Genomic DNA, 26681 nt, shown 5'->3' on the forward strand with positions numbered 1-26681 from the left:
TTGTACATTTCACTGGTTGCATAGTGTGACTACATTGCGCCTACGAGGAGTTGTGCAATGTGGGCAGGGAGTGGAGTACAGGCACTCAGTAGGGCCATTTACGGTTGGTTCGCGATGCCGTAATTCTCACCATGGCGGAATGGTACTTTCCGCCATGCTTGATGGCGTTAAGTAAATGTCCGCTAGGGTCAGAATTCGCGTACCATTGCGCCATGGCGGAAATTACGGTTTTGCAAGGCGCGCGTGCGCGTACTTGGTGCAGTTAGCGTTGGCGTTCACTACGGTGTCGCTAATGGCATCGTACTTTACGGTGACGGGTCATAATCGCAACGAGCGGTATTCGATGGCGGTATTACATTTCCGCCATCGTTTTTCGAATTCCGCCAGGGTCGTAATGAGGGCCATGGTCTCAGAAGGAGGGCCATCGGGAGGAAGGACTACTTTAGGAGGGTTACGGTAAAAAGAGCTGTGAAACAGCATGCGCAATTTTGGCTGAAGGGAAATGACTGGGCAAAGTGGATGCCAGCACGATTTCCCAAAGTGCTAGGCTTTCTGGAAACAGTGGGATTTTGGATGCTCCTGGTGGTGTAGATTGCAGGGCCAATACCTCCCTTTGCTAGACTGCCAGGAGCAGGCAGACCCATTGTACCCCCTTTTCACAAGTGCATATGTGCCGCGCTCAGTAAGGACGCGGCACACACCCCAGAATGGCGGCGCCGCTTACATGGCGCATGTTCCTCCCACTTCAATAGATGGCAGGGGTAGCAAAGAGTCTGCCAGAGCTAGTAGGCCTGGGTCCTAATGCTCCCCGGGTGCGGGAGAGAGAACAGAGATGTCAAGCCAGAGGGAATGTGGCCTCCTGTCCTGACCGGAGGCACCACTGAAGCCTGACTTTTGGGGGAAATGGAAGAAAACTAAAGGGGGAGGAAGAGACTCGGGAACGAAGGGTGGGGGTGTTAGACAGGGGGAAGGGGCCTGGGTGGAGGGGGGAGAAGGATAGGTTTGGAATCAGATCGGGTGTAAGATCATTGAAGACGGGTAAGATGGAAAATAAACAACGGGGAATTGAATTAGAATAGTAGCATACTAGAGAGAACAAGGGAATAGTAGATAGAAGGGAAGTAGTGAACACTAAGCACTAGAATTAGAATGGTACACAGGTAGAACAAGGAAATAGGAATTAGAATGAAAGAAGGTACGTGAAATTGGGAACGGAAGTGAAGACTAGAAGACCATGTGTACTGTGAATAAAGGCACTGAAAAAAGTGTCTGGCGAAAATGTACTGTGAAAAGTAAACAAAGAAATGGCCATGGGTAGAGAGGGTAATCTGTAGGGAGGGAAGGGCTCACCCGGCAGGGTTCTCAGGACACTGACGGCGGAGGGGGTATTCTTAAGAAGCCACACCCGGCATAGAATATCCTGTGGTGTGGTGGAGAAACGGATCACCTGTAAGATAACTCCTTGGCTTTGCGATTTCCACCCTGAAAACCACCTGGTCTTGCCTCTTTATTCCAGGGAATCTCCTGGAGGTCTTGTTGGGGAGTGGGGGGGGGGGGGGGGGTTTATGAATGAGGTAAGCGTGCCAGTGTGTTTGGGGAGGCGCAGCTGTGGGATGTCCCCACTATGGAATTTACTAGGCCCAGCTGCAGCATGCCAATTCTCCGACATCAAAATACACGTCAAATAGAAAAACCCTGGGAAAATGTACCAGCATCCAAACGTATACTCAAGGGATGTTTGTCTTGGTAGTAAGACAACGCAGAGCATCAAGTGTTTAAAACCCGGTCTCGTGCTTAGAGGCTGTCTCCGGTATGACGCATGATATACAAGCTCACTTTAATTTGTTTACATTTTTTTGAATGCCACACTGCCATAGACCAAGAAAAACAGACCAAGTTCACACAACACACTGTCAAAAACACACAAACATCAGTAACAAATCTCAAGGGCATCGACACACTTGGTTAACACATCAGACTGCCATAGTCCTGCAAACCCACGCATGGGCGACACATCCCAATTCCGTGAACAGACCATCAGTACAAACACATTTCAAATTCCATTAGAATTACAGATGTGTCACAAAACAGTGACTTGCACACACAGGTCTACATTAGGGCGACATTACACTGCCACAGACACACATACACTCTGATAACCCATCAGACAAGCATGTAGCACCCCCACTGTCAGGGACATGCAAATACAAACTCAATTAAGATTGCACTGATCTGGGTACACCGACGCACACTTTGGTAACACATCATGCTGCCATGGAGACAAAATCTCTGGTAACAATGCCTTGCTGATGTGGTGTCTGTGAGTCTCTTACACTCAATGAGCCCGAGCAAGGTGAGGGAAGCAATGCCGGTCAGGGTCATGGACAGCAGTAGTATCCCTCGGCGTCCAAAGCGGTCAACCGTCGCCCATAGGAAGAGGCAGGCAAGGAGTCCGGTGCCCGCGGAGAGTAGGTAAGACAGGTAGAGCCCGGCCCGCACGCCCTGGATGTCCTTCCGGAAGGTTCCGTAGCAGTGATGGATGCCATGCGCAATACACCTAGGGTAGATACAGAGCTGCATGCTGTAATGCCCGTCAGAGATGTTCTTGCCTCCTCCTACTGAGCTAAGCATCTCTACACCTTCTTCCCCTCTGTTCCCAGCCTAGTCAGGGCTGAGGATCCCAAATGCATTTCTGAGAGGGCTGCCTGGCATGTTGCAGTCTGCTCTCGTGTGCCTGGTACTAGCACTAGTAAAAGGCCTGTGTGGGGGTACGATGATCTCGGTTTGCACCTCTGACTATTCAATGATCAGTGAGCCCTTTCTTTTCTGTATAATTTTATTGATTTTTTTGCACAGTTAAAAACATCAAAAACAACACAAACCAAACATCCACGTAATATGGCACCCACTCTAGCCCTCACCTCCTTGACCTACAGTGGTCATCCATGTCTTACCTTGGAGCAGGGTTGTCCATCTCCCGGCCTCGAGGGCTGGAATCCTGATGGGTTTTCAGGCTATCCCTCATTAATATTCATGAGGAGAAATGTGCATATATTTAGAATTATTGTGTGCAAATTCAGATCATGATTATTAATGATGGGTATCCTGGAAATCCAACATGTTTCCGACCATGGAGGCCTGGATTTGGACAACCCTGCGGAGGAACCAAAGAGACCCGCGATTTATCAATCACAAGAAAAACAGGGCTCCTGCCGAAACAACACAATCTTTGAGTTCATTTTTTCACATCTTGGTGTATTCCGCTTTTAAGTTCCTATGATACCCCTTAAATATATGTTAGAAATATGCCCAGGTCTTCCCACAGATCAATGACTCCACAGATCTCTGTGTTTTCTGGAGTCACAAATTAACTAACATTGCATACTGTGCTCCTTGCCCCACTGGTTGCACTGTGCCACTGCTGTCCCAGCCCTTTCTGCCTCCATGTCCCACACACAAGAAAAGAAGCTCAAAGCCTGTCCTCGTCAGCCCAGATGGTCCAAGTACACTTGTCTTTCCAACGCATCCCATTATCTCTTGGGGCGGGGGAGAAGTGTTTGGAAGCGGAGAGGGTCGGTGCTCACATTAGTTTTGTGCGGTATCAGTGAGTCAAAGCCTGACAGTTTATGAGGGATGTCCTCCTCTCCGCTCTAGAAATTAATGGATCTTCCCATTGCATTACAACAATTAATAACCCAGCTGGGTCAAGGCCAAGTAGAGATGGCTCTATGTGATTTCGTCAAGGCGATTTGGTCGAATCCAAATCCATCAAATTTTCTTACCTTTTAAGCCATTTGGCCACAAATATATGCAGAGGGGGAGAGGGAGTGACACCCCGCCTCCCCACAGACCTCATTTGCCGCCCCCACCTTAATTATTACTCTTACCTACCCACCAAATATATTTGCGGCCAAATTCAGCCAAAAGAATTCGATGGATTTGGACAAATCTCCTATGATGAACCCTCCCCATCGCATTGAGATAGCAGCCGGACATGCGGAAACGGCTGCCATGCGCAGCTCAGCCAAGGCCTTGCAAGAAAAGCTAGAGAGGAAACCTGGGCCTTGGGGGCAAAGCCAATTCCTCATCCTTCCCAGGACCTAACTCCATTGACGGAGATGCTGCTTGTATATTACTCAAACCAGAACGCTTCTATGGTAATCCATTGTTTTCTAAATTTTCAAAGAAACGCTCTCAGTTTCCAAATGACCAATCGAAAGTCATATGCATTGTTTCGTGCTTGGGTTGTGTGAGAAACCAGAGGGTATCTCACTGCTAGTCGCCGGGGATCTCTCCCTTAGGTGGCCAGGGCACAGCCATCACCTTTGGTTCCAGACCCTGGGGGTGGACCAGTGCAGGAGGATCAAATGGATGAGGGGTATTCGAAGAGTGGGGGTGAGACAGTCAATGGTGAGACGTGGTATTCCCCTTTTTTTGGTCATCTACCCCATCCTATTTTGTAGGATTTTCCGAAGTCCCATCATCCCCCCTCCTTTTTACACAAACACTGGGCTGAGGAAGAGGGTGACAAACTAACATGACTAACTCTCTCACATCATATTGGGCCTGTCCCTTTAATCGGGCCAGGCAAAGTCAGGCACTTTACCCTAAGTGCATACACCTGATACCAGTTAGCTCTCCTCACACGAATAAAAGGCAACACCTACAGACACACTCGGAGCAAGGCGGAACACGAGTACGAGCAGAACTTCCAGGACAAAGGCACACCTACTGGTGCAGAGCAACGGCCCAGGGGATGAGAGCAGCAGGCTGAAAACCCCAAAGGTTCCCTACTGGAGTTTGTTGCCTCCAACAGACCACAAAAGACACTTGGAGAAGGCCAGATCCCACAAGTGAAGATTGCATTGTGTTTCAAGGACGCCTGCAACTCTCCCAGGTGAACGGCAGAGTTGGACAGGCAAGGCCAATCCTGTAGTACTCACATTGACTTGGGAATTGAAAATACCAAAACAAGAAAGAAGCGCACACAGCCAGTGAGGCGGCAAGCGACCCGAGTGACTGCTGTATGTTAAAGCGAAGTAAGTAGCAACATTATATCACAAGTGAAGGCTGCACGCATTTGGATGAGACGTGAAGAAAGGCAGGACTGTGAATTAACTTTAAAGTAAAAGACAGCTGTGAGATTAGCGATACTAAGTAACAGAGTAGTCCGGCGAAAGGAATTAGCCAATTTGAAAGTCTCTGTGTGAAAGGTACATTGTTTGAAGTTATAAAGCGAACAGCAAAAGTGAATTAAGCGAGAGTAAACGTGAACTTTGAGTCGAAGTGGTCCTGCGGTGGTCTGTAAAGAGAACCACACACATTCAAAAGTCTTCGACATCCGAAAGGGGTCCAAGTCCGATTGAGGGAGACCCAAAGTACAAAAAGCTTTGGGAAGGGTGCCCCCCAGCAAGTTTGCGTTAAACTGTGATGCGAGAGATCTGAGCCCGGCAGAAAGGGACCTTTGTGAACTTTACGTTGGAATACAATTTTGAAAGTCAAGAAAGAGACTTTAACGTGGAACGCCAGGGGGGGCTCAATCCACAGTTTAGAACTGCTTAGAGTGCCAGAAACAGAGCCAGAGTGGGTCACCCTGCCTACAAGGACAGCCAGTGAGGAGGAGAGCTGGTTCAACTACCTTTATTCTTTTTGAACACTGATTTTTCCTTTGCATACTTTTCTCTTTTTTACACTTTTTGTACAAGAGATAGGGCAGGCATTAGGTTTTGTTAGCATAGGCCATTTTGATTTGACGGACTCTACTAGGACAGTTTTGTTTATCGTTTGATGGTCGAGGCTGCTCCCATCTTATTTATAGGGCAAAATAGGAGTTTCTCCAACCCCAACATTTTCAAAAATGGTTTTACAAATTGTATCCATTGTGTCAGTGTCATTCTTGGGATACCATGACTTCCCTACATTTGGCAGCCGTTAATACACCACCCCCTTACTCAGTTAATGTACCTTATTTGAGAAAACGTTTTCTAGGGATGCCAGACTAAGATGTCACAGATGACCCTCAGAATTCCACAGACAAAGATAGTAGATTTAAATGGTCTGGGAAGGATGGGATTGTTGAAACTAAGGGTGTCCCTACAGCTCTCCCAACCTCCCTGGGTCCTCCCTCCTGCGCCGCTCACTCCTCATTCATGGGTACAGTTCCAGGTCAAAAGCCAGTTCCGAATCCCAAAAAAGGTCCTTCCCAGAGGCCACTCTGTGTAAAATGTTTCCGGTCAAGATCCAAAAACCAAGGAGAAACCTGAGCATATTATCCCTAGCCAGCCCAGAGAATCCCTATTGAGGTGGCTTGGGAAGGGCCAATGCTCTAGGACCGTAACCCCAGGGGGGGGACAGAAGAGAGAATATCACCTGGAAAGGGGAACCAAAGGTTGTGCTCCACGAAAAACCCCAGGTGAGGCATGGTATTATACTGAGGAAGAGAGAGAGGAAGACGTGACTTCTAAAGCCTTTATAGGATAGATGACATCTACCTCCCTTCCTCCCATTGAATCCCTCCGCCTGGGATCCAACGATCCCTCCGTATATAGCCAAGCCACTAGGATTCCAAACCTCAAGGACCCCAACGCTGAGAATTCTCCTTTCTCAGTTATTCCCCACTCTAATGATGCCTCCATATCCAGCAAATCCCCCAGGAACCCAAGCCCCATTGCACCCGGGAAACCATCTCTCCCAGAATCTTGGGTACCCTGTTCCCTGACCAAATATTCCCAATCGTTCTTCTCCACATCCCTCTGGTTATTCTTTCCCGAACACCCAGTCTACTCAGATGAAACACTATTGTTCCCACAATCCCCCTTGTTTTTTTCTGATATTAATTCCGGTCCCTCAGATTTGCTTTCCAACCCCTATCAATCTCACCCTTCTGACTTTACCAAAAACCCCCACGACAAACCCATGTTTCCCGACACAAACACTTGCTGGTACAGTAACCAAGAAGGGGCTAATATTAAAACAGTTTACCTGACATGTCCCGACACAAGGGTCAGGCAAAGTCAGGCAATTGACTTAAATCACACACACACCTGACAGCCCTTTCTCCACAGGGATTAAAGGTGGAGCAAGAGAGCCTGGTACGAGCAAGTCAGACAGGACGATGAGACAGCTATCTAGACCCGGCAGTTCAAGAGGGGGAGAAAGGCGGCAAATAATGAGAGGCTGACAAGGAAAGACACGACCTTGCCCTCTTCGACAAAAACCAGCGAACCCTCAGCAGAAAGAATTGTAAGACCGAGGACAATAGCCCAGGTGTGTTGTAACAGATGTCAACGGTACACGCAGCGTATCAAAGCTGATCAACCAGAGCGAGGGAGATTCCTGCTACCCTGGTACCGGCCTTGACTCCAGCTACAAGGAAAGCCAAGCGGTCCACCAAAGCCGGTGAGTCGAAAAGAGAACTGATAAGAACTGGGCTGTGGTGAATGAAAGTCGAAAAGGGGCAAAGTGAGAAAAGTTAAAAGAACTGTACAATTGTAAAGGGGAGACCAGCTGCAGAAGGGTATCAGCACCACGTGAGTGCTGCTCTTTGAAACTCTAGTTGATCCACATCCGAGTAAAATTACAGATACCAGAAGGCCGTAGGAGAGCCGCCAAGATAGATCAAAGTAGTCATACAGGAGGTCAATCAAAATCCCCTTACAGTCGAAAGCCTGTGACGCAATAACTATAAAGAAAGCAAGGGAAGTGAATCCCACCACATGAGAAAGCAAGGGAAGTGAATCATGTAAACATTGAAAGTAAATATGAATGTGAAGTTGGCAAGAGTGAACCCGGAAGAGAGATGCTGACGAGAAGGGGGTAAAGTCTAAAGTCCCAAGAAACAGTGTGTTGACAAAGGTGAAACCGGCCGAGGGATGTCCACTGGAACTGTTTGAAAAGACAATGAAAAGTAAAGGGAAGTGAATTCAGTTGAAGTGAAGAGAAAGCCATAGTGAACTCGATGGAGGGAGTCTGAACATTGAGAAGGGTCTGTGCCAGGAAGAGGGGGACCCAATGGTGAGAGACATCACCCTAAGAAGCCACAGTGAATCCGGAGGAGGGAGGCTGAGAATCGAGAAGGGTCTGCGCCCAGAAGAGGGGGACCGAGGGCTGGAGAACTAACACCCGAAAAGGAGAGGAACCTTTTGATTGAACTTTTCTAAATATATATCTTTTTTTATTCCTTTTCTTATACGTTACATTGTTGATTGAACTTTTGTCTCATTCTTCGGAATCTGACAGGCCTCGACAGCAAGAGAACATAGCTATCCAAGGTCCTGATATCCGTACAGAATGTTCTAGGGATTTGCGCCCAGGAGAGGGGGATCCCGGGGTGAAAGTCATCACCCAAAACCCACTGAAAGGGGAATGTTTATTTGATTTGTGAAATACGATTGGTGAAGGGCCAGAGCCTGCAAGAGGGGAACCTAGGGGTGAACCCATCACCCAAAGAATGCCTGAAAAGGAACTTTGTGTTTGTTATTTCACTGACCCTTGAAGGTGAGATACTTTTTCCTGAAAAGAGACTTGGCCATCGAGGCTCTTGAGCCGCTGCAAGCAGAACTGCCATCTTGTGCTAGGAAAGCTTGAGTGTGTGCTGTGCTCCAAAATCCCATTTTACCGCATGCTCAAAAGGTCAGGAAGGAAGACCTAGGCTACCGCATCCTGACATATTGTTTGTGAACACTTCTTTCTTTTCTTGAAAACCATCCCACACCCTTTTTGTATTAGTTGTAAGGTTTGGCAATAGGTTTCTTAGTATAGGCCCTTTTGACTTGACAAAACGCCACTAGGACTGCCTTATTTTCATTTGATGGTCGACGCTTGCATCTTCGATTTAGGTTTAGATTAGGCATTTTTCCAACCTGTACACAGTTTAATAAACATCCTTGAACTGTGATTACTGTTGCCACCATGAGTTGCTTTCAGACCACCAGTTCACCAGACAAGGAAACAACAGAAGCAGGTCCAACACAAGCCAGAGTTGTCTTTTCAGATCCAGAAAGCAGGTAGTTGTCCAAAGGAATCCAGGGAAGCGGCGAACACAGCAGAGAAAATGCCAGCTGAGCAGTGCTGAGCCGCGATTTCTCACAGCTTTTACCGCATCATGGTGCTTCGCTCTGGGATTGGACGCTCTGCCATGGGTCTCATCTGCAGAGCCACCGCTTAGGTAATGTAGTTCTCTGCGTGCCGGCGAGCCACAAGCTTCTACTGGAGACAGCACCGGAAGGGAAATACGTGCCGTGGCCGGTAAACTGTGACACTCACCTCGCCTCTGAGTTAGGATCGGCTCTGGCATACATTGTGGTAGCCCCCCCCCCAATCCAGGTCAGGAGAGGTTTCTGATACCCCACAACAGAGTGATGACCCTCAAACTGTCACATGGAATAGAAATGCTAATACTAAGGGATTTTCCGGCCTGCATTACGCATTTTCAAAAACCGGTTGCGGTGCTCCAGAGATCCAAAGCAGCTCAGGTGACTGTTTTCCAACATGGGCCAAGAGAAAAAAAATCCAGGATGCCCCAGTATATGTGTACCCCGCCGGAGCAATTACTGAATATCTTATCAACGTGCTACTTGCAATTAGACAGAGAATTCAGGACCACCAGACTGACTGCAAGAAAAATCAAAGTATTCAACCCTCTTAAGTTTTCCCTGCCAGTCCGCCAGTTTCCACTAAGCCCACAGTCACAGATGAACTTATGCCTATGGAGATTGGATGACTCTGTGGTCTAATCTCCACAGAAGAAAGGAATACGATACCTAGACGATGAATGCATGTATTGTGGAAACAAAGTTCACTTTGTACAGGACAGACCTTTAACGAGTTCGGGAAATGCCATAGCTAAGACATAAAGGAGAACTCCACTTCCAAGCGCATCAAACCCACCCTTGTATTTTTCATGTGCTCCCTTGTCTAAAACAGCATCCCCGTATGTGTATGTGCCCATTGAGTTTCAAGGAACTACAGTGCAGGTAAAAGTTGCTGCTTTCATCGACTCAGGGAGCCACCAGGAATTAAATGGATCTACAGTTAGCCCAAAAACACAGGATACAAATGTTCTTAAAGACCCAGGCCACATCAAACCATTCAATAGATGTATCCCCATTGACCCCCTTGGCCATCATTAATGTGGCCACTGCTTTGGTGAATGCGAATAAAGGACCATCAGGAGTACATTCCTTTTGATCTCATTGATGCACCCGAACTACAAATGGCTCAATTCCAGCACCAATTGGCCCTTGCAAAACGTGGCTTTTTCATTACAGGTCTGTTGGACCACTACATTAGTCAATATAGTCCCTGCAATAGCCACTGCTAGCTATTCCCACTGTGAGTGATATCCCACCTGAATACCCAGATTGTTACGTGTTCTCGCTGACAGAAGCTCACAAATATCCCCCACAATACCCTCATACCTGATCAGAACGCACAGCTAAATGTAATCTTTGGTCCTGATTCACAACGTGTTTTTCACTGGAATGCACCCATTGAAAAACATTTTGTGAATCAGGCCTTTTGTCTACAGAAGAAAACAGTGCCCTAAAGACATAAGTGAGTTTTCGCAACTATTTAGGTCAGATAATAACTCTGTATTTGACTCGCTCGCCCCTCTTAAACTAGCTAAACATAACAAATCCGCAAACCAAAATAAATGGTTTAGAGGGGAGATTTTGACAGCTAGACGAACTAAACTGATAGCAGAAAGACTTTGGAGGAAAGCTCTGTCCACAGAAAACATGGGGAGCTATAAACTGGCCGTTAAATGCTATAAAGAAATAATTCTTAATGCCAAAGCCAAACACTTTAATGATAGAATTCATCATGCAAAATCCCACACCAAAGACATTTTTTCTATTCTGCAGGAATTAAAAAATCCCGTAGTCAATAATCAGACTCAAGAAAGCAATGCCTGGTGTCAAGCCATTCATGATGGATTTAATAGCAAAACTGAAAACCATCAACAGGCTATCAAAGAACAACTACAAACCCTTCCTAATAATATCCTAACACCAGAGAGGGCAGTCCAATGTGCTAAAACTCCCTCGCAAGTTTTCACCTTTGAAAGGGTTTCAGAACTGGAGGTCCTTGAAATCATTCATAAACTGAAGCCCTCCTCCTGTAAGGGAGATGCTTTTCCAGCTAAACACTTCAAAGTTTTTGCCGTTACTCTAGCCCCCTGGGTCACACACTTCATGAACCAATCTGTTGACGAATCCTATGTTCCCAACAACATCAAGGAGGCATGGATTACACCGCTCTTAAAGAAAGAATCTCGATCCCTCAATACCCAGGAACTGTAGGCCTATAACTAATGTACAATTTTTATTAAAAATAATAGATAAGATTGCATATGAACAATATAAAAACTTTGTGGAAAGCAACAACATACTTGCGGAGGAACAATCTGGCTTTCGTGCCAATCATGGCACTGAGACAGCTCTCCTGGATCTCCAGAATAACATTCTTCCATCATCGAAAAGGGAAATCCTGTATTGCTTCTCTTGCTAGATCTTTCCTCGGCATTTGACTTGATTAAGCATGAACTTCTCACTGAAAGACTCAGAACAGTCGGTAGATGTTCCCAGGCCGCAGCAGACTGGTTCAAATCCTTTTTAGGTCCAAGATCTTCAGCGGTCGTGAAAGGGAATTTTACCTCCCTAATAATCCTGCTGCTATAAGGTGTTCCACAGGAATCATGCCTGTCGCTGTTACTTTTTAATATTTTTTCAAAACTTCTATGCTCAAGTTTTTTTAGTCTCTGGGTGGTGCCAATTATCATTAGCTCGGTTTTGGCCTCATTGAGAGCCAACGAGTTTGATGCCATCCATGTTTGTATGGCGGAGAAAACCTCTCTAACTCTATATGCATCTATAATCCCGCTGCTATAAGGTGTTCCACAGGGATCATGCCTGTCGCTGTTACTTTTTATTATCTTTTCAAAACTTTATCCTCAAGTTTTTTTAGTCTCTGGGTAGTGCCAATTATAATTAGCTCGGTTTTGACCTAATTGAGAGCCAACAAGCTATGAACCCTGGGTGTCAGGTTTACAAACTAAGCCGATGACACCCAGTTGGTGTTCACCCTGACAGGAGTCTATGAACAAGATACATATAGAGTTAGAGAGGTTTTCTCCGCCCTACAAACATGGATGGCATCAAACTCGTTGGCTCTCAATGAGGCCAACACCGAGCTAATGATAATTGGCACCACCCAGAGACTAAAAAAACTTGAGGATAAATACCAAAGCTTTAAAATCAATAATAGCACTATTATGGTCTTGGACCATGTAAAAACGCTGGTTGTTTTTATGGATTCTCGCCTATCTTTTAAAAGACATGCCTCTTATCTCAAATCCACGTGTGCCTTTTTCTTCAACCTTCTCTGGCAAATTTTCCCATACTTATCTAAGTCCAACCTTGCCATAATTGCAGGTGCCATTATTAATTCAAAACTAGACTATTGTAACAGTCTATTAATGGGCACCTCTAAATCAAATATAAAAAAATGCAAACCATCCAGAATGGGGCCGTTAGAGCAGTAAATATTTTAAGCAGACATTCGAAGATCTCGGCTGAGAGGAGGAATCTCCACTGGCTCCCAGTTGGTCAGAGAATTAAATTTAAAAGCGCAGTACTAGTCTTTAAATGTCTATCTGGTACAGCTCCAAAATATCTCTCTGATTAAATAAGGAAAGCCCCTCTTAGGAGAAACCTGCGCTCACACAATAATCAGGATTTTTCCAACCTTGTCAACTCCTAAAAAGAGTTGGCAGTACCAACTTTAGTTTCTGGGCTCTTAAGGTTTGGAACTCACTGCCACTGTCCATAAAGAATTGTGGATCTATCAGCACTTTTAAAAAGCAACTTAAGACCTGGTTGTTCGACAATGGAACAGAGCAATTCTTACCCAGTTTCTACACTGCTAGGAAATCTGCACCCCCTTGTCTTCCATGTTTTTTTTTCTGTACTGTACGTATTTGTGAGCGCTTTGAGGCATTTGGGCGATTTAGCGCCATACAAAAACAAATCTAGATAGATAGATAAGTGGATGAATCACTGCAGAAAGTGTTAATTCAACCTTCTACTTTGCCTGCCAGGGCCCCACCCTTTTTCATGAAAAGAAATCAGAGCTCTGGCTGTGCCTCGACTACCTTGAGCAGAACCAGATCATAATTAAGAATCACTATCTGTTGCTACTCATTACAGATCTCAAGGAGCAAGTTCAAGATGCCACATTGTTTACAGAGCTGTAGTGACATGGAGGATACAACCTGGGAAGGATCCGTGAAGGAGACAAGTAGACGACTGCTTTCAAGATCAAGTTAGTCTCTTTTGAGTAATGTGCCATTCCTTTCGGAAACTGCAACGCTTCTACGCCTTTCAGCACTTTATCACTGATTATGATCAATCTCTACTGGGTTAGAGATTTAATTCCTCGTCCCAGTTTTGCAGTGGAATTCACATGGGTAGTCCCTACTCTTCCTCGTCACAGTATAAGGTAGCAGGGTGGAATAGTCCTCCTTACACAGACGGATAGAGGTATGTGGGACTAGGTTACCCTTTTTAGCATGAGAGGGGGGAGGGAGGTGGTAAAGGGGTGGGTTGATACTGTGTTCTCTCTAAAATGTCCTCCCTTGTCTCATAAAGGGTTCCTCTCACCATGTGATCCTCCCACGATACACCACCGCCAGGGGGACTACTGGACTGTGGTCACACCGCCTTGGTCCCATAGTCATGGGATAAGGGACGATGATCTAGGGATTCGCCACACTGCCTCGTTTATCCTTATAGGAAGGTAAAACTAGCTTACCTCTGTTAGGGAGATTTATTATTAGCAAATCTTCACTCTCTGTACTAGGCGTCCCATCACTACTGCTGGATTCATTAGAATGTTTTTCATTGACTTTGAAGGCGAGTGAAACTTTTTTTAAAATCTCACTCACCTTCTGCATTTCCTTTTCTTCTGGGGACACTGGCCTTTGTTCTAAGATTCCAGTGTGGGGAGACAACTCCCCTTAGTTTTAGCTTGCATGCTTTTGTATGGCAGCACACCACATAAGTCGGGGGGTGCTGCCATACGAAAGCATGAAAGCGTAGGGTCCCTTTTGCAAGGCTGTTTTGCGTTCATTGGTTAGTGCCTGGATTTACCAGTTCCGGAGTGGTCACCTGCCTTTTATGACGTAAGCATTTTACTGTTTGCAGCTCAAGTCATCTTACATGAAGTTCTGTGGGGACAATTTTTGTCCCCTTCTCTTTTTTTTTAAGTAACCTTTTTGCTACTTTCCAGGCATTCTCTGAACAGGCTGGTGGCAGTCATTACGTTTTGAACGTTTTTCTGGATCGATTATCCCAGCCTGACATTTTAGCTGTGACAATGCACTTAAGGTGACCTTATAATCAAAATGGCCTTTCTTCCTGTTTTAAGTCTTGTTCAAGAAGCAAGACCCTTGTTGGCCATCTTTTTATCTTGCCAGATGATGGAGGGCCACTTTTCTTCATGCATCTTGGCAGGCTTCTTCAAGAAGCCTTTCGAAGGCTCTCCTTTGTGTGTGTGTGTGTGCGCTGGCAGGAAGTGGGGATGGGTCTGTCTGCCCCAATCCATATTCCTCCAGGTAAAGGTTCTGCAACCTGTGGCTCTCCAGAGGTTTTGGACTACAAACCCCATCAGCCCAAGCCAACATATTTAATAGTGAGGGATCATGGCAGATGTAGTCCAAAACATCTGGAGAGCCACACGTTGCAGAGCCATGCTCCAGGTGCTTGGTTGCTGCTGGGCAGATTCTGGGAGGCTGGCTGTCCACTACTGGGCAGCCACCTCCAAGTCTGAATGTTGTAAACTGTCATTATTGGAGCGCTGGCGTTTCTAGCTAGTAGAAAACAAGCTGGATCCAGGAACTAAGACGACCAGTGGAGCTGGAGGGACATCGGAGGACTGCTGCAGAAATATACAAGGTGCCTTCCCAAGATTGGTGGGATAAACCCATAACCTGTCCTGCTAGAGGTGCGCTGCCTGTTTTCGGTCATCGGAGCGTGTGTCTTTTCATTTCCTCTGCAAGCCCGGATACAGTCGTTATGTGTTTCAAGGAATTTCGGCTGGCCAAATGGCAGGAACTCTTTGCGGGCATTCCTGAGGTTCTGCTGGATCTCTGAAAATCTGCTCTGATGCCCTCCACCTGAAGACAAGCCTGCAGGAAGCCCAAGATCTACCGCTGAGTTTAACAATGCTTCCTGACTCCATCCAGGGTCAATGCAAGACATGGATACGTGAAGATCTCTGCAAGGAACTCTCTGTCATGGAACTGAATCTGGGTGATCCCCTCTACAGTCTGAGATCTATAGAGGAACCTGAACGACTGGCAGTGATTGCCCTCAAACCCACGACATAACGACCCTGCATGGCAACCATAATGGTGAGGCTTGTCTTCCCCAAGGATTTATTGTGTCAATGTCTGCTTTCGGGGCTGTCTTGCATCTCATCTGTGGTCTGGAGTAGCATCTGGTATCGAAGAGATGGAGGTGTGTCCCTGTAATAAGCCTGTCTGAATGTGAAGGTGGACTAGCTGTCAGAAAAGAGCCCCCTGCAGGGACAGCCCAGTATGGGGGGAACCCTGTGGGGAAGAAAACCCCCTCCTGCATCGATGATTCTTCTAATATTAGAGGGGAGATAAGGAATATGTCGGAGGAACATCCAGTCGAAAGAACGTTACCATGGGTAAGTAACTTGTTCTTCAAATGGATTGTGTTCTCCCATGTATTCCTTATCTTTGATACTCTCCCAAACAGTATATTTAGATTGGAGGAGGGAGTAAAATGTAGGTGATCACTTATGTACCGAGTGCAACGCTGCTTTCCCAAAAGCAGAATCATGGCTTGTGGAGGAATCTAGATTGTAGTATTTAGTAAAGGTGTGCACAGCCAACCATGTGGCAGCTGCACATATGTCTTTTATTGGAACTCCCCTCTGCAAAGCAGACAAAGTTGCAATACCCCTGGTCGAATGAGCCCTCAGATGTTCTGGAGGGCCTTTGCCTGCCAGTTTGTAACATTCTGATATAGTTAAGATGATCCATCTGGGGATTGTTTGCTTGGTGATCGCTAGACCCAATTTGTGACCCGAATAGCACACAAATAATTGGTCATCCTGCCATAGTTTAGCCAATCTAGAAACGTAGATGCTCAGTGTACGCCTAGGATCGAGCCTGTGAAGCCTCATACTCTTTCCCCAGATGAGTTGGAGGATAAAAATAAGGTATTCAAAAACTACCCTGGGGAGAAATGTGGGTTTCACCTTGAGTACCAGTCTGTCTTTGTGAAAAACAGTATGAGGAGGCTTACAGGATAAAGCCTGTAACTCACTCACCCTTCGAGCTGATGTTATTGCTACTAAAAATATAGTTTTCAAAGTAAGAAGCCTTAATGGGCAAGAATGTAGAGGTTCGAAAGGAGCGCCCATCAGGAAGTTCAAAACCAAGTTAAGATCCCAAAGTGGGACTTGGAATGGGGTAGGAGGGTAAACGTTAGTTAAACCCTTTAAGAACTGTACTACTATTGGAATTTTAAAAGAGGAGACTTCCACTGAAGTGCACTTAAAAATAGAAGGGCTGCTAGGTATCCCTTGATGGTACCAATCTAAAGGACCGGATTTGTCAGATGTAATAGAAAGGATAATACCATCGCTGTATTACATAAGAAAGGGTTGACATTCTTACCTCTACACCAGCTGCAGAACTTATACCAGCAGCAGCAGTATAAAGATTAGGTTGCTGGTCTTCTGGCCGAAAGCAACACATCCATTACGTCGTCCGGGAAGTCCCAATCCTTGTATCTCAAACTTTCAGAAACCATGCGTGAAGGCTGAGAGTCCTGATATCGAGATGGAGAACCCGACCCTCCTCTCACGAGAGAAGATTCTCTCTTTGTGGAAGACGAATCGGAGGACAAATGGACAAGTCCAGAAGGTCCGGGTACCACGTTCTCCTGGCCCAGTCCGGGGCAATTAGGATCATGAATTTCCCGAACCTCCTCAACCTCCAGATTACATGAGGAATGACGGGATTGGAGGAAACGCATATAGGAGTGGAAAATCCCAGCCCACTATGAATGCGTCTCCTAGAGATCCTCTTGTGGGAAATTCCCTTGAGCAGAACAGTTTGCACTTCCTGTTGGCCCTGGTCACAAACAGATCTACTTCAGGGGTTCCCCAAAGGGTGATCTCTTGAAGGACTTCCTGAGCTAGTTCCCACTCATGGGAAAGTGTGCTCAGAGCATCCTCCGTCGTGTTCTCTGCGGCTAGGTGAACTGCCGACAGACATTCCTTCTTGAATTACCCAGAACCAGAGCTGCATTGCTTCTCTGCACAGTGATAGTGACCCTATACTCCTCTTTTGTTGATGTAGCACATGGCCAGTGTGTTGTCCGTCATTATCAGGACATTCTTTCCCCATACAGAGGGCAGAAAGCCTTCAGCGGTAGTACGATTGCCCTCAGCTCTAAAAGGTTCATATGTAGTTTGGACTCCGATGGAGACCAACGACCGCTGATGGTTAAATCATTGGTATGGCTCACCACCCCGTGAGTGAGGCGTCCGTCACTACTGATATCTCTGGCCATGGTTGCCAAAACATTGTTCATTTCCTGATGTTCTCTCGACGGGCCCTCCACTGAAGGTCCAGTGTGACTCTGTTTGGGATTTGGAGGAGATCTGACATCCTTCCTGAGAACTGTGACCACTGGGTCCTGAGAGACCACTGGAGGGATCTCATTCTAAGGCGAAAATGCAGGATGCCATGAGACCGAGCAACCTCAGAAAATCGAAGGCTGTGAGATGCTGGGCACTCTGGAATTTGGTAACCATCTGCAGGATGTCTTGAGCCCTCACCTCTCATGGCGAGGCTTTTCCCAGGGATGTATCCAGGACTGCTCAGATAAATTGGAGTCTTTGTGATGGTATCATGTGGGACTTCTTGAAGTTGAGGGAGAAGCCCAGCCTGTGAAGGGAGTGACAGGTGGAGTTGAGATGTTCCAGGGCCTGTTTTGGAGAACTGGCCCTGATCAACCAACCGTCGAGGTAGGGGTAGACGTGAATCGCCCCTCTCCTGAGACTCACTGCCACTACTGCCATTAGTTTGGTGAAAACCCTTAGGGTGGAGATCAGCCAAAATGGCAGAACCCGAAACTCAAAATGAGACCCGCCAACAGCAAACCTCTGGTACGTTCTGTGCTTGAGATGGATCAGCACATGAAAGTAAGCATTCTGGAATTCTAATGATACCATCCAATCCTGAAGCTGGAGGGCCTGAAGGATCTGAGAAAGGATTACCATCTTGAATTTGTCCTTCCTGAGGAACTTGTTTAAGTCTCTTAAATCCAAGATGGGTCTCAATCCTCCGTCCTTCTTGGGGATTAGAAAATATGGGGAGTACCAACCCTTGTTCCTTTCCATTACAGGTACTGGTTCTATAGAACCTTTCTCTAGCAGGGTTAAAATCTCCTGCATAAGGAACAGATCTGGAACTTTCAAAGAGTTGTTCCCCGGTGGAGGACTGAGGTTTTTGCAGAAAAGGTAGACAGTAACCTTGGGCAATTGTTTCCATTTTTCTGAAGTAATAGCCTGCCATTCTGTCAGAAGCTGTGTTAACCTGCCTCTCACTGCAGTCTTGTGCACGAAGACCTCAGAGAAGTTTTGGGGTGGCTGACGCAGTGGCTGAAGGTAAGGTAGCTGCTGCTGTTGCTGTTCTAGTACCTCTCCCCCGTCCACCACGGCAGAATTTTCTCTGTCCTCTTTGAGCTGGCTGTCCTCTGCGCTTTCTGAATGCAGAATAATAGCGAAAGGGCCTACCCCTCCAGGACACACCTGTGGGGCGGTTTGGAGATTGCCTTATTGCAGCCCAAAGGGTTTTTGCTGCTGCCTTGCAAGTGTGCAGCTTCTCCAAACTCTCATCAGCTTTATTTCCAAATAGATGCACCTGGACTGCACGTCTGGGGCAAATCCTAACTTCTGCAACCAAGCAAATCTGCGGATTACCGTACTAGCCGCCATGAGTCTGGAGGGACTCGCACATAGCGTCCTTCCCATCCTTGACAAGATTAAGAATACCATCTCGTTCTTTCCCTTCAGGGATATGGTCAGCCGCCATAGAAATGCGTGCCCAAAAGGTGTGGGTAAATCTCGCTAGGTTGCACGTGGCATTGGAAGATTTTAACACCATACTGCCGGCCGAGAAAACCTTCTTGGCCAAAGCATCTTAGCGTTTACCATCTCTGTCCTGCGGGATATTGGGATAGGCATTCTGTTTTCCTGAAGAAGTGGCCACCTACACTACCAGACTTTCTGGTGTGGGATGCTTTCATAGATACAGAGGGTCGGAACTAGAAGCTCTGTATTTGGCTGTAAGCTTCTTATTTACGGCCGGTACAACCTTGGGTGTTTCCCAATTAGAAGTTACCCTTCTCTGTAAAGCCTGATGAAATGGGACAATTGGGTCCTCCTGTGGTCCCTTGTCCAGTATGTATGTTGAGTTGTCTTTTTTTCGAAAACAGATGTGGGCCTGGACCAACCCATATACTCCATGACTCTCGTCATGAGTTGCCTATACTTCACCTCGGCATGATCTCCTGGATCTGCCTTACCAAAATCAACTTCAGGAGAAGTGTCAATACCACTTGCCTTGTGAAGACACTCCTGCAAGTTTTTTTATAAAAGACTCTTTGGATAAGAGTTCATCCGTTATAGAAGGTGTCCCATAATGGAGTCCAAATGGCCTTTCTTCCTCAGCGGAAAACTCTGCATATTCATAAATTGAAGAAAGAGTTTTAAAATACTCAGAGCGAGGCTGAGGAGTATATGTCTTCTCAAATGAAGAAGGTGCTATAGAGGTCATAATGGGAACAGACAACATTGAAATCGTCGATGTTGACGCCAATTGCTTCAAAGGTTTTGACAATGTCGTTGATGGCATCGACGTAAGGCGCACCTTTTGGGCTTGGGTATCGATTTCTTTCGGTGTCGGTGACGTTGATTTTTTTATGTTTGGAGGAGGCTTTCTCTTGACTCGAGGCAACAGATTGCTCTCGAAGAGGTTCCACAGCCGGGTCCGAAGACGCACGGCTCTTATGTTTCTTATGGCTTTCGAATGGAACATCCCCTCTAGGTGTTTTTGAGGGGGGCAAAACACATTCAAAAACACCTTCATCATACTGAGTCTAAATTCCTCCCACTGAACTGGGGTAATAGACTTAGAGGGGCAAGTAATTTGCTTGGGTGAACTGGATTATGATGTGGACGGCGACCTGTGATGCCTCTTTCGCCCATGCCTTGATGACGAGGAATGGAGGGAACCACTTCTAGAGCGAGAGCGTTTAGATCTTTTGTGGCGAGGAGACGTCGGTCTCGACTCATCTGACGACTTACGTTTAGACAGGGTAGAGGGGGATTTTAGAGGCTTACCTTTCTTCAACATCCCTCTACATTCCCTCAGGGCCTTGGCCGCCATAGACAAGCAGTCATCGCACTCTGAGGATGGGTGGTTAGATCCTAAACACCACAGACAGATCCTGTGCAGGTCTGTGTCAAACATTTTAGCTCCACAGTCCCGACACTTTTTAAAACCGGACTGAGGAGTAGATGACACCGATGAAGATGCCCTATCGGGTCGAACACTCAAAGATTTTTCGAAGAATATTGAAGAATTTCTGACTAGAAACTGAGACGTTACCGAAGCTGTGAAGCGTGCAAAAACTGAACTGAGGGATACATGTTGTGACGTTGTTGTTGAGACGGAAGCCTCTGAGGGACATCGACTCGACCACGCTTCAACGCACAGCGCCCTCTACTGAAAAAAATTGCGAGGCAGCAGCAAGCAGGTGGATATATATATATCAAAGATAAGGAATACGTGGGAGGACACAATCCATTGGAAGAAGACGGATTCCATGTGATTAACTCTGGACCACAGGTGATTAGAGACTGCAGAATGAAGAGGAGGCTCTGAGAATAAAATGTGTGCAAGGCACAGCATAGCACGAAGGTAGACTTGGGGAACAGAGCTTACAAGGAAGGCAAAGGCAAGTACACAGGGAGGGAAGCACAGATGGGAACGACAGGGATATAGAACAAACACAGGTTTACTAGGACTCACAGGGAAGCGTTCGGTAAGGAATAGTTGTAACGCATGGAAGGCTTCTTCGGCCAAGAGGATATTTGTGACTGTGTAAGCTGCAGAACCCCTTCTTCTTCCCGTCCCTCCACACTCTCCTCACCTGAGTCTTCAGAGTTGCCTGCGTTCCGTAGATTCCTCCGGCTCAGGTAGTCCCGTTCTTTTTTAGGTAGCACTTGCCTGTCTCGGTGAGAAGCCACAGTGACAACTGAATAGACAGCCGTCCTGGGGACCCGTTACTGGGAACAGGCCGGAATAAAGGGAAAAAACCCACACGTGGGAAAAACCCTTAGGATACTTCTGGCAATGAGGTAGGTGAAGATCCAAGCTTGTAACCAGTAGGACTGGAAGCAGATACGAGGTCCACAGGGTTGAACACAGGAGAGAAGTCCAAAGCGACACCAAAGAGAGGTGAAGGGAGCCGAAGCCACCACCGGCCCAAGGACCTACCAGGCGCGGTAAGAAAGAGAGAAAATACAGGAGAGAAAACAATGGACAGAGAAAACAAGGGAAAACTGGAGAGCCGCGAGAGAAAAGGGCAGCAAAGAGGAGAGAAAAAACACGCCTGCCGCCGGAGCGGCGAGACTAGAAGGAAAAAGCGAAGTAGTGCCGAGGGATCGGCAAGGAAGAGGCTGCAGAAAAGAAGGCCACCGCAAAAACTGAAACGGCCGTCAGGTAAGTAGAAGGAACTTATCCCAAGGAGAAGGGAAAAGTAAACAGAGAAAACCCGCCACACGCCGAGGCGAGCAGAGGGCAAACGCTGGGAGCGCAAAAACCAGAACCGCTGGTGAAAGATCCAGCAATGGGTTGAAACGCAGCGACTGCTGGGCTAGAAGGGCAGATAAACACCCGGCAGTGCTGTGATTGGCCATGACTTGTTACCAGACACAAAAAAGGGACTAAAACCTATCTACCTGCCGGTTAGCCTCCAACGTGGAAGGAGCCGCCACCCGCGGTAGCAATTGCGGATGACAATATTGCCATTTTGGATGACGCATTACGAGGAGTGGTACAGTGTAGAAAAACTAGACAGTTACCCGAGTTTACAAAGAATAATGTAACGGGATCCCAATGGGTCCCGATACCGGTGAAACATGACAGTATGCCCCCTTCCAAGGAGCCGGCACTCTGGCTTACCTGGGTGAAACCGGTGGAATCTGCTAACCAAAAAGAGAGCATGGACATAAATGGCAGGCTCCCAACTTCAGCCACAAGCAGGGTAACCCTTGCAGTCCACCAAACACTCCAGAGATCTGCTATGGTATTGGGAATCTCATATTGCAGAGACTTCACATTCCAGACTTCCCGTCTCCAGGTTGGGAGGGGGTCTTTGTGGCACTCGTTGGGTGAAACGGTCCGGTAGCCAGGTCCGTAGAAGAGAGGAGTGGTAGAAAGGATGGATCCTGGACCATGCCGGGGGCAGTTGAATCTTAAAGGCCACCAGATTGGTCAGTTAAACAATCTTGAAGAGTTCAAAGAACCTGGGCACCAACTTGGAAGGAACCAAATGTCGTGGTAACCAGACTTTGGGTCTCATTCCAAATATGGCAGTGTGGTAAAAAACGGCAGTAATGGCGTGGAAATTCCATTACTGCTGCATTACCGCAACACTGTACTACAATTCCGGTGGTGAAGGGGAGGATTTACCTCCAGCAAAAAGCGGAATTATTGCCGCTGGAATACGGAAATCCCCATGGAGTTTATGGAATCCAATAAATGGGGACTAACATCTCCTACCACCACTGGTAGTCCAGATGTTCTAAGCCGTCTTTTGAAGCAAAACATCGCCAATTGTGGTGTATGAGACACCGGCTTCCACAACAAAGGGCTTTCTGGTAGCCGGATGGAAGAGAATGGGAGCCTGCATAAAAAGTTCCTCAAGGTCTTGAAAAGCTTTGTTTGCTAAAATGAAACACCAGAAAGTTTGGCCCATCCTTAGGAGGGCAGTTATGAAATGTACTTTACCTGAGAAATTGGCAATACTTTTCTGATATAAATTTGAAAGACCAAGAAACTGCTGAACCTGCCGAACAGTACTTGGTTCGCGCCACTTCAGACTTGATTTCACTTTACGAGGTTCCATAGAAATGCCACCAGAAGAAATCACGCAACCCAAACAGGACACTGAAGAGACATTGAAATAGCATTTCTCAGGTTTAACCTTCAATCGTTTCTCACAGAGTCATTGTAGGACGTCACGTAGATGTTCCTGAAAGGTTTTAGAGAAGGTCAGGATGTCCTTTAGGTAAACTATAACCAAGCAGAATAACAAGTCAGACAATATGTGATCAACAAAACTTTGGAAGACTTTGCCAGTCCAAAGGGATCACCCAGTATTGTAATAACCCGTAAGCTGTACAAAAGGCAGTCTTCCATTCATCCCCGGATCCGATTCTTACTAGGTGACAGGACCCCTGAGGTCCAATTTAGTAAATAATCGCGCTCCCCATACTGCTTCTAGAATATCCGCTATTAAGGTCAAAGGATGTTTGTTCTTGACTGTGAATTTATTCCAGGCACGCATGTCCAGGCAGTGACATAGGTCCTTTGAATCTTTCTTTGGTATAAAGAGTGAGGCACACTGTGGGCTTTTGAATGAGTATGTTTTGTAGGTTCTTCTCCAAATACTGTTTTAATGTATTTTCTCTCTTTCAGAAAGGATGCACATACAACCAAATGGAATATTAGGACAGGCTAAGAGTTTGATTGCACAGTTTTCTGATCTCTAGGGAGGTGGGGGTAACTGTCATGCCGGGGTTCAGAAACACACCTGGGAAGTCTGTGTGCTCTGGTGGGACAGCCGTTGTGTCGTTTCTTCAGGACTTCGATTTCTTGAGAGACTGGAAAGCATTTTTGGATGCAATATTCACAACCAAAAAGAGACCGTGCCTGCTCTCGAGTTAACCAAGGAATTGCTAAGATTACGGGATAGTGCACAGTCTTGATTAAATCAAAAGGTCTTCTGAATAATGTCCAATTCGAAAGGTGAAAGGAGCGATTCCTTTACTAACCAGGCCGGAACTTAGTTGTTGTCCGTCCACACTTTGATAAATTGAGCCAGAGACTTATCTTTAATAGAGAAGCCTTGTTGTAGTGCCCAGCTGTGGTCCATAAATACTCTAGCAGATCCGCAATAAATTAGAGCAGGAAATATCAAGGTAGAGCCGTGACATAAGACAATTGAGCTTGCAAAACTAATCATCTATTGTTGTCAGTTTTGTAGCTGTAACAGTGAGAATAACAGTGTGCAAGGCACATCACAAAAGTAAACTCAGGGAACAGAGCTTACAAGGCATGCAAAGGCAAGTACACGGGGGAAAGTAGAGGTAGGAACAAGGTAGGAAGGAGAGGACTACAGAACAAACACAGGATTACGAGGACTGATCCACTAAGGAAGTGTTGCGATGTGAGAAAGGCTTCTCCAGCGACGAGGATATCGCCATCTTGGATGACACATTACACAGCGTAATACAGCATAGAACAACTAGACCGTTACCCGTGTTTACGAAGAACGGAGTAAATGGATCCCAATGGTTCCTGATAGTGTGGAATCATGACTATTGTCGCTTGGGGTCATTTCTACCTTTCTAGGGGTTCGGGAGCACTATCTGTGGCTGGCCCAGTATGGTGGTGTCCGGGTCAGTACTTCTGTGGGTCATCGTTGTGGACCCAGGGGTGGTAGTTGCTCTTCCTATCATTGGAGCTTGACTTACCCGGCGCTACCTTCAGTACTTTTCCTGCACTAGCTGAGTGGGCCCTCCTGGACTACTCACTTCTTCCCTCAGGAACCTTTTGGAGCACCTAAAAGTCTGTCAGGGACTTGGTGCAGGCTAAAGCGTTCTTAGCTTATCTGACATTTCCATTTCTGATTCTGTTGCTCCTGAAATTCTGTCTGTTCCTGATTAACACATGTATCTGCGCAAGCTCAAATATTTACTTCAGTGGATAGGCCAAGGCACAGATGAACGGTCTTGGGAATCTGCCCCTTCTGTTCGGTCCCTGCAACTCAATTCACAAATCTGACAGTTTCTCTCGCATCACGCTGCAAAGCCTGGTCCTTTGGGAGTGGTGAAGGGAGAGGTAGTATTGTCAGGAATCAGTGGTAGGCTTCTCACAGATTACTGGCTTCACAGGTTCTGGTGCCCCTTGGAGCCACCACAGGGGTTAACTTGTCTGTTTAATTTCTAGAGCACAGCTACCAAAAAGACAGCATAGCCCACCTGCGTATACAAAGGCAACCTACAATAGCTGCATCTGTGTCCAGGCCAGTCTCATTGTAAAGTAAATCATCACAGATACATATTCAGCCTGCCATAATTGAAGTGAAACAGCTTATCAGCCCAGGCTTTGTCTCTGTGTCGAATCCCTGCTGCTGCCTTCAGCCATGTTTGTCTTGTCACACACCAGTTTCTACCAGCCAGCCCAGTTTTCTTTAACCAGAGTGATTAACAATTGAGCTGTCCTTAGCCCACCACGATCCAAGCCCTTCCCTGCCTCTACTCCTTACGCTAGATGGAAGACACCCACTCCTTACTTTGTTAACCCAGACAAGTCCAGCCTGATTGACTTTCCAACACATCTTGTTATCTCTTGGAAGAGTGTTTGGCAGCTGAGAGAATCAGTGCCATCTCATCTCAGTTTGTGTGCAGTATCGGAGAGTCAAGGACTGACAGTACATATGCATCAATGTACATTTTTCATTTCACCCTTTGAGTTTGAGTTAGCCTATACTTCATCCCCTAACTCTTTCCCTGTCCTCCCCTACCCGCCTCCTACAACCCACCCTCCATTTTCCTACCTGGAGCTCCTGTTAAATTACACTTTCTGTGAAATCATTCAAACAGAATGTCAACAGGACTGGTTTGTAATATTGGCTCGGACCACACAAGAACAAATAATTATACTCAGTCTGTTTAGAATGACCACTGTTAGTTTGTGGTCTTGTACTTGGACTCTTAAGTCGACTTCATTATTTAAAACTGGAGGGTCGCTCCCTATCCGTACCTCTTCCCCCCCAAACTACCCCCACACACTTACAAAAACAGAAAAAAAATTGATGAAGAGTTGAACTAGAAGACCACACACTAACTGTGATTGATCTAATCACTGTGAGACCCTAAACGACTCCTTTGTTCCAATCTCTAAATACTCAACTGACTGGAGATAATGTTCAAGTGGACTGTCTACGCAATACAACACCTCAACCATAGACAGCAACCTCAGTCATGCACTCTAGAGTCTAACCCCCGTCACTGCACAAATCCACTGCTGCACTCCAAAAATCCTACAATACCAGTCATGTTCCCAAATCCTCCTACATCTGGCCATCCTTCTCTCAAACCTGGCACCCATAAACCACAGTAAAACAGGCCAGCTCCATTTGCTATCTCCTACAGTCTCACACACAGCACCCCGATCCGACCCCTCTTAAAAAAAACAGTTTTTCCAAGGATTATCAGAGAAAACCGCTCCACGCCCACATACCACCTACTTTGGATGCAGACATTAACATATACTCAATTTA

At 46.5% G+C, this 26681-nt stretch overlaps 1 protein-coding gene across 1 annotated transcript in view; it reads right to left on the reverse strand.

Moving 5' to 3' along the window:
• SLC22A17 (solute carrier family 22 member 17) overlaps positions 1-26681 on the reverse strand; it is a 291227-nt gene that overhangs the window by 74342 nt on the left and 190204 nt on the right. Inside the window, exon 8 of the mRNA XM_069633948.1 lies at positions 2334-2557. Within this exon, the coding sequence (XP_069490049.1) occupies positions 2334-2557 (224 nt within the window). The remainder of the gene's footprint in view (positions 1-2333; positions 2558-26681) is intronic.

This window comes from Ambystoma mexicanum, chromosome 13 (assembly GCF_040938575.1).
Source record: "Ambystoma mexicanum isolate Mex_15411 chromosome 13, UKY_AmexF1_1, whole genome shotgun sequence".
NCBI classification, from domain to species: Eukaryota; Metazoa; Chordata; class Amphibia; order Caudata; family Ambystomatidae; genus Ambystoma; species Ambystoma mexicanum.